Source organism: Nelumbo lutea, chromosome 1, assembly GCF_056320005.1.
Source record: "Nelumbo lutea isolate HS-2025 chromosome 1, American lotus-T2T, whole genome shotgun sequence".
Classification (NCBI taxonomy): domain Eukaryota; kingdom Viridiplantae; phylum Streptophyta; class Magnoliopsida; order Proteales; family Nelumbonaceae; genus Nelumbo; species Nelumbo lutea.
Genome location: NC_142684.1, coordinates 179,569,321 through 179,578,455, shown reverse-complemented (window position 1 = coordinate 179,578,455; position 9,135 = coordinate 179,569,321). Strand labels below are relative to the sequence as shown.

The window sequence follows — 9,135 nt, the reverse complement described above, 5'->3', positions numbered from 1 at the left end:
ATATCAGATTAGGCCAGAGTCTGTATAACTCACACTATTGGATCGGACCCCACATCTGAACGCTGATACGCGATTACTGTCAGCTGGTTCATAAGATGCCAATCCAACCGCAAGTAACAGCTATCCCTAATCCATTTAGTAGAAAAGCTGTACCGTATCATGAAAAACGATACAAATTCACTAAAAAAATCTCTATCATTTAGATTCTTTTGTCACCCTTCTCTCTCTCTTCCAAGTTCCAACGATACAAGAAGAACAACGACAGCCACGGAAGCCCTCGGGATTCCTCGTTTCTTCCTTCCCAGCCACACGTTTGTCGCCATTTCTGCGCCGTTAGCACCTCCGACTGATGTCGATACACCTAAATATCATCGTCTTCAGTTAAATTAAATCCTGTCTCCACTAAATTCTCGCAAGATGTGATTCTTCGAACCAGAAAAAGAAAAAAAGTGGAATCATCTAACTACCATGTCTTCCTGCAGCGGGACGGAGTTAGGGCATCATAATTCTCGGATGTTAGGCCACAAGAGCTCCCAAATTCTCTACAGAATTCCCTTAATGCGTTGCAGAACAGGTTTTCTGGGTGATTTCGTCCCATTCTTGGGAAATCCCAGTAGAATTCTTAGAAGTTCGGTGAAGTTTAGGTGTGTTTTGGACCAGATTCCTCCGAAATTCACTGCCATCTCTTCATCGCTGAATTCGGTTTTGACTACCGGAAATGCGATTGCGTCTGCCGCTGCGGCCACGACTGGCTCTGGTTCAGCTCATGCGGCAGTGACCTCGGCGTTGGCTCATGTTGCTGTCACTGCGGTGGCTATAGCTTCAGGAGCTTGTCTTTCTACCAAGGTTGATTTCTTGTGGCCCAAGGTGGAGGAGCAACCTGGTACGGTAATATCAGCTGGTTTATGCTTGCTTGCGAGGTGTTTGAATTTCCTTATTGAACATGTTCAAGAAGTAACAATTCTGACAATTTTGTTTCTCTAAGCTCACTGTTTGGTGTTCTTGCCACCAAAAGAGAAAATTTGTATTCCCCTCCAACGTTCATCTTGCGTTGTTATGGCCAAACAAGAATAAATAATTAAGTATTAGGATGTGGCTTCAAGAGAGTAAGGAGTAAGAAATCATGGACGTGATAGATGACATCCTGGAGGGGGTGCGTGTTCAGTGCATTGCATTAAAAACCATGTCCTTTTTGGTTGAATAACTGGTATGTTGATCACCTCATATTCATTTAACAAGCACCTCTATATAATAATAGGACCTCTAACACATACTCAAATTCTGATCATTCCATTGGCTTACTAATTAGTTATTGCTCATAAAATATGGATTAAATATCTAATTCTGAAACAAATCCAGTACAAAACGTCTGGTTTCTAATGTTTTGAGTGTTGAATTGACCTTGACTACAACTATGATATTGAACTTACAGTTTCATCACCAAAATGGAGCCAATTCCAGTGATTAAGGAAAATTTTGTATGACTTGAAATCCTGAAATGGAATCCTTAAAAGTGGTAGAGATCTTCAATTAAATAAAACCACTTCATTCCATGTGGCTTCTAGATGTTTATTAGGAAATCATATTTGTTTTTGTTTGGATTGGTGGGGAAATGAAAATTTGGGACAGAAACAGAACCCACTTTCCTTATCCAGATTTTGCACTTTGGGAACAATATAGGCCAAGTGGAATCTCAAAATTATCAGCATTTTAAGATCTCTTTTCCTCTGTTTGAGTAGAAAGAGTTTCATTTGCATATGCAGGGAGGTGGGGTTGGTGGCTCAAACTCACTGATTTGGGTGGATGGAATCTCCATATCATTTTCCTCTGCCTTCCCTGTATATAAATATATCCTTTCTAAAACTGAGATAACCTTATCTATAGGTGTTTGAAGACTTGGTCAAGTCCTAGGTTGATAGGTCAAACCTAGGTGAACAATTATGTGAATCTCCACCCAAAAATAATAAAAAAAGGAAGTCAGAGTCCAGTCAATGATGTGACCAGTAGAAGTAGGACTTTACTTCCCTTTTGACCACTTTTGGATTGATGCAGACCTCAACTTTTGCATTCATTTCATTTTTCATTTTCTTTTATTCTTTTTGTCCTTCTTAGCTTCTCCCATTTTTGATCCCTTTATGCATACATTTTCCTCTTTCCTGGTTGATTGGATTCTTGGAACCAAGTTGTACCCATAACTCGCTTAGTTATAGCTGAATTTGCCAATATAGGTTCTACTGTTCGTTCAGATGGGTCTGGCCTACAAGATAGATCCATTTGTTAAATGGGTCTGCTTCTAATTCTCACATAAACACAACCAAGCTAACTAGAAATGCAGAAGATAATCTGACCCCAACAAAACATCCAACCAGACTTCAGCCTGAACAAAATTGATGACATGCATTGCACGTCTTTTTTGTATTAATAACTTATACACTCATATGTAGTAATTTTTTATCTTGGGTTCTTTTGTAAACAAGTTGGAATGAAGAAAATCTGAACTAATCAACAAATAGTAATTTTATTTTAAGTATGAAAATTAAACTGGTGAAGGGACACTTCCTTGGAAGAGGCAGCATGTAACAAACTTGATTATGCATGAGCATTTTAGAAAATTATATTTGATCGGTTTTTCTGATATGGTGGATGAATTTTTTTCTTTCATTTTGTAGGATTATCATGATGATGAGGTAATTGGGAACAGTTATGGCGTTTTCTAGATGATTGTGATGTAGGAGACTTTAGCTTTGTTGATTTCTCATTTTCAAATGCGTCAAGGACCATATTTAGCCCCATTCCATGCCCTAGTTAATTATGATGTGCCTTTCCTTGCTTTAACTGGAGAATTTTATGAATCAATTAGTGTTGCATGGACATAGACATGGGAGTCAGAATCTGATATGTGTCCAAGAGTCTGATTCAGCAAGATGAGAAAACGTGGACTTGCAGGCACATCTAAGGAAAAGTGTATTCTATCAAAATAGTTCACAATTTTTGAATTCTGACATTATATACCTGCAAAAAGTATTTCCTTTGTCTCCAAGAATCCATGGGCTGTCAGGATCTGGCTTTAGGAGAGTCCATGCGGCACTGGAATCGATGAGACTAAATTTGTAGGGTAGTTTTAGAAATTTTGAACAACACCCATATATATTACATTGTCATTAATTTAAGCACCAGACTTTCCTTTGTTTTGAAACAGCCTCTAAATGTTTATCTCAATTCAAGTTATTTCTTATTTCTACAATTATAGTGGCTGACATACTTATTTATTCTCTGTCCTTTTTAGCATGTAGAGGATGATTTTTTTTTTTCCCTTCCTGCTTACAGAATATGTTTAAACCCCTTTGAACTGTTAAAGACATGGAATCATCTCAACCTCTTTTCAACTACTTATCTATGAGACTCTAACTACTTTCTGATATTGAAATCACAATTAGAATTAAGGCTTGGATCATTCCTTGTTTTTAACTATCAGCTTATTTTCTTATGAATTTATTAATTTACCAAAAAGCCTTTTTTGCCACCTCGTTATGGTGGCATTTAAAGAAGTTAAGGATGGAATTAGTTGACTTTATAATAGTGAAGGTATACTGGTATTTATGAGACTCTTGAAGCAGAAATAAATTCATGAGTTTGTTTTCGATACATCTTCATCTTAATAAAGACAACTAATCCATGTGATGCAGATTCTCATATATTGGATGGAGTAGATGTCACCGGGTATCCAATCTTTTATGATGCAAAGGTTTATCATTTCCCCCTGTATCACATCAAGCATATAGTCATTTTCTGTCACTTAGACATTAACCTCTGTGAAGGCAGGTGCAAAAGGCTATTGCATTTGCAAGGAAAGCTCACCATGGCCAACTAAGGAAAACTGGAGACCCATATCTAACACATTGTATTCATACAGGAAGAATTCTAGCGGCTTTGGTTCCATCCAGTGGAAAACGAGTAAGTACCTCTTTTTTGAGCATTGGAATTAAATTCCATATCAGCGTATTTCAAACTTGTTCAGTCTTGTTTTACAATTGAATTATTGGCATATAATTTAAATGTTTTATGATTAGGTTTTCTGGAGAGTTTGTAATTCCAAGGATGCTATAAAACATGTTTATTGAACAAAATACATTTTGAATTGTCCCAATGGCTTAATTGGTTTATTGACCATCTTATGGATGTGAATTTTGTAGTCCAAATGCAAAATATTTTTCATTTAAGCTCCTATTATCCGAAGAATGTCTGTTACTAGATTTCCAAACAGTACACTCTAGCTGCTTGTTATGATGGTGGTTAACTGATATCATCTTCAACTAGAAAAGGGTGCTTAGGGATGCTTGTGCCGTCTACATTTCTTGATTAATAATGTTTTGTAGTCATGCTTGTTAGTAACATGAATCCAGCTCCCCATTTTCCTTTGTTTGATATAATAAATTCTGCTTCAGGCCATAGATACAGTTGTGGCTGGGATTCTACATGATGTGATTGATGACACATGTGAAAGCCTGCATAGCATAGAACAAGAATTTGGTGATGATGTGGCAAAGGTGGTAGCTGGTGTTTCCCGGCTAAGCTACATTAATCAGGTAATCCTGAACCTGAAACTCTCTAAATAATACTTGGAAACAATCAAAACATTGCTTACATTGTAGCATGTAAAATGAACTACAAGACAACTTTTACTAAATGAAACATGAAAGATTGTTAAGTTATATAAGAATTATTTACAATATAAATGAAGAACCTAATAATGGTCTTTCTTAGAACAAGTTAGTTGAAAAACAGCCCACTTGATGTATGGAACTGTTTGAGATTAGATGCAAACCAGAAAATGAACAAACAAGAGAGGAAGAGAAGAGAGAGCTGGCGGCAATGAGTGTTAGAGAGTAAGAGGTTCGAACTTAACCATTCTCTAACACTCTAAACATCTTATTAATAAGTTAATCTTTGACAAATTACAGAGAGGCCCTTGAGTGAGCAGGAAAATACAAAAAACAGAATATTACAGAGTATGGGCCCAGAATAAGGCCCACAACAGAGAGAAACATAACATAACATGAAATGACAGTCTATGGGCCATTCGGCCCATCTTCTCTACACTCCCCCTCAAGCTGAGCATAGATGTTAATCATGCCCAGTTTGCCAGTGTCATGTTGAAGCCTTGCCTTGGAAATGCCCTTGGTGAGAAAATCTGCCAGTTGTCCTTCAGAAGTAATGAATGGAAGACACACTTCACCGGAGGAGACTCTTTCACGAATAAAGTGTCTATCAACCTCAATATGTTTGGTTCTATCATGTTGTACCGGGTTGTGAGCAATGTTGATGGCAGCCTGATTATCACAGTACAACATCATGGGTTTGTCATGATCTACCCCAAGTTCTTCCATTAAGGACCTTAACCACAATAATTCCGAGACTCCATGTGCCATGGCTCTATATTCTGCTTCTGCGGAGGATCGAGCCACAACTGTTTGTTTCTTACTCTTCCAAGAGACAACATTACCAGCCACCAGACTGCAATACCCTGAAGGAGATCTTCTATCATCAATATTTCCAGCCCAATCAGCATCAGTATAGGCTTCAAGTTTCAGATGACCATGTTTGGCAAATAGAATTCCTTTTCCTGGAGAGCCTTTCAGGTAGCACAAAATCCATTCTGCTGCTGCCATATGGGTATCTCTAGGAGCATGCATGAACTGGCTAATGCAACTGACAGCATACGCGATATCTGGCCTAGTCATGCACAGGTACAAAAGCTTCCCAAGAAGTCTCTGAAAGACCCCTTTGTCTTTCAACAAACTTCCATCCGAAGCTGAAAGTTTGTGACTCATATCAATAGGAGTTGCAGCTGGTCTTGCACCCAATTTTCCAGTTTCAGACAACAAATCAAGGACATATTTCCTCTGGGAAATAAGAATCCCATCCCTGGATCTGGCAACTTCTATGCCAAGGAAATATCTCAACTCCCCCAGATCCTTAATCTCAAATTCTGTACGGAGGAAAGACTTAAGGCCCAGAATGCCAGAGGCATCATCACCAGTCACTATAATGTCATCAACATACACAATGAGATACACTGCTAGAGACCCACTTTTCTTCACAAAAAGAGTATGATCTGACTGTGTCTGAACATAGCCGAATTTAACAAGTGCAGCTCTAAATCTCTCAAACCAGGCTCTAGGAGATTGTTTGAGGCCATAAAGAGATTTCTTCAGTTTACATACCTTTCCTTGCATATCTTTCCCATACATTCCTGGAGGAAGACACATGTAGACCTCCTCATGTAAGTCACCATTCAGAAATGCATTCTTTACATCTAATTGATAGAGAGGCCAATCAAAGTGAGCTGCCAGAGATAAAAGAACCCTCACAGATGTCATCTTAGCAACAGGGGCAAAAGTCTCCAGATAGTCAATCCCATATGTCTGTGTGTAGCCTTTTGCAACAAGTCTGGCCTTGTACCTCTCAATAGTCCCATCTGCCCTGTATTTAATGGTAAAAACCCACTTGCATCCAACTGGATCCTTCCCTTCAGGCAAATCCACCACCTCCCAAGTACCATTTTCATGTAGAGCGTCCATTTCAGCCTGCATGGCATCTCTCAATTCTGGAATCCCAAGAGCTTCTGATACAGACCTAGGAATGGGGTTAGAAGCAACTGAAGAGAGATAGGCACAATATGAAGGGGAAAGTAGGTCATAAGAAAGGTGTTTGGAAATGCAGTGTGCAATACACTTCCGCTTTCCTTTCCTAACAGCAATGGGGACATCAAGATCTGGGAAGGGGGATTCCAAGGGAGCTGAAGCAATACCTGTTATCTCATCTGTGATTGGGAGGGTATGAGCCTCATCTGTTGTAAGGGAAACCACTTGCTCATTCCTGGATCTCTGCCTTTGATACACTTTAGGATTATGGGTAGGACGAGGAGGTAAAGAAATAGGAGCACTAGGACAAAAGGAATGAAGTGGCTGATCCTCCTTTGATTCATTTTGTGAGGATACAAATTTGTCAAGAGACTGAACTGGGACAGGAAGGGGAAGAGCAAAAACTTGTGACAGACTCTCCCCCTGTTGACAATGTCCTTCCTGAGAGGAACCATAAAAAGGATAAAGTTCATCAAAGGTAACATTCATAGAGACATGTCTGGTGCCAGTCTTTGGATGAAAACAACAATAACCCTTTTGTGTGGGGGAGTAACCGAGGAAGATGCATTTGTGGGCTTTTGGTTCAAACTTGTGTCTCTGCACACTTGGAATGTGAACATAACAAGTACAACCAAACACACGAAGAGGAATTGGGAAGAGATCCTTATCTGGATGAAGAAGACTGAAGGGGGATTTAAACCCTAAAACCTTGGATGGCATACGATTTATGAGATAGGTAGCAGTAAGTACAACATCACCCCAAAATCTTGTGGGAACATGTGAGGCAAATAAAAGGCTCCTTGCAACTTCAAGGATAAGCTCTTCTCAAAATACTCTTTTGCATTGTCAGATCTGAAAACCTTAATTCTGGTATCAAATTGAGTCAAAACAAGCTCATGAAATTGCCTCACAAGTCTTGGGACTTCATCTCGGGATTTCATTAAGTATATCCAAGTGAATCTAGAAAAGTCATCAATGAACAGGATAAAGTATTTGTAGCCCCCCATAGAGGATAAGTGGTAAGGCCCCCACACATCAGAGTGTACAATATGAAAAAGAAAAAATGATCTTTTATTGCTCACAGGGTAATTTTTTCTACAATGCTTTGACAACTGACATGACTCACAATTGAGACTGGACACACTGACTCCCTTAAACAGTTTGGGAAGCAAATGACTTAAAGCAGAAAAAGGTAAATGACCCAACCGACAATGACTCAACATAATTTGACTGACTGACTCTGAAGAAGTAGAACCAAAAGCAGCATTCTTGGGATGATCAAAGCATTGGCCAGGGGTGTCGAGCAAGTATATTCCATTCGCTTCATGGCCACTCCCAATCACCTTCCGAGACTTCAGGTCCTGAAACACACAGTGAGAAGGGAAAAAGGTTACACAGCAATTCAATGACTTGGTCAAGCTACTTACAGATAACAAGTTGGTATTTAACTTAGGTACATGAAGAGTGGAAGATAAAAGTAAAGAGTCTGTAGGCTTGACAGTTCCCTTGCCAGAAATGGGGGGCAAGAAAACCATAAGCTAAGGTGATTTTGTCACGACCAGGAAGCAAATCATATGACACAAACAAAGTGGAAAGGTTGGTCATGTGATCAGAAGCACCTGAGTCAATGATCTAAGGGGTCTTGGGATTACCTGAGGTAGATGCATGGTTAGCAGAAGCCCTTATACCTGAGTGAACAAATGCAGAGGTGGCTGGAATTCCAGAAGGGTTGGATGATGAAGTTACACCTTCAAGCTGGCTGATCATCCTTCCAAACTTCTCATAATCAGCTTTCATGGCTGCCAATTGTGCACTTGCAGACTCAAACTCTGTATCTGTACTTGTGGCTGTATGTGCACTTCCTGTCTTTTTACTGTCATTCTTCTTCTGGAATCGGATAGGGACAAGACTGGGATGCAATTTCCAGCACTTGTCCTTAGTGTGTTTCGGCTTCTTGCAATATTCACACACCACCTCCTTCTTTCCTGTGCCACTGGGGGCTTCTGTAACCCCTTTGGGTTTGATTCCCATATTTGCAAAATGATCATTGATACCGACCCCTTGAACCTGCATTTGCCTCCTACTTTCTTCACTGCTGACCAAAGCATATGCTTGAGACAATGAAACATCTTCCTTGGACAAGATGTTTTGCTTTGTAATGTCATATTCAGAATTCAGCCCTGTCAAGAACTCAAAGACCCTATTCCTTTCAACCAATTTCCTATATGTTTCAGCATCCTTAGGGGTATCCCATGTCATGGTCTCTATCAAATCAATCTCTTGCCATATAGATTTTAGGGCTGAGAAGTATGCTGCAAGTGACTTCTCCCCCTGTCTTAGATTCTTCACATCACTTCTCAGTTTGTAAGCTCTGGCAACATTCAACTTCTGGGAGTAAGTTTCTGCAACACTATCCCAGATTTCTTTAGCCGAGTTTATCCACAGATAATGCTGACTAATCTGTGGCTGCATTGAGTTCACAAACCACTCA

General features: G+C 39.5%; 1 protein-coding gene across 7 annotated transcripts in view; it reads left to right on the top strand.

Annotated features, from left to right (window-relative positions):
- The first annotated feature begins 201 nt into the window (after window positions 1-201).
- LOC148879529 (uncharacterized) overlaps window positions 202-9,135 on the top strand; it is a 29,919-nt gene continuing 20,985 nt past the window's right edge. For 5 of the 7 annotated variants that reach the window (XR_016104267.1, XR_016104266.1, XM_088961084.1 and 2 more), the window contains exons 1-4: window positions 202-883; window positions 3,687-3,745; window positions 3,823-3,954; window positions 4,446-4,586. Coding sequence is in view for 5 of the 7 variants with exons in the window: in XM_088961084.1 (XP_088817210.1) it covers window positions 469-883; window positions 3,687-3,745; window positions 3,823-3,954; window positions 4,446-4,586 (747 nt within the window). In the remaining 2 variants the exon portion in view is untranslated. Of the gene's footprint in view, window positions 884-3,686; window positions 3,746-3,818; window positions 3,955-4,445; window positions 4,587-9,135 lie in introns of all 7 variants that reach the window. The other 2 variants (XM_088961085.1, XM_088961087.1) reach the window with 2 other exon arrangements.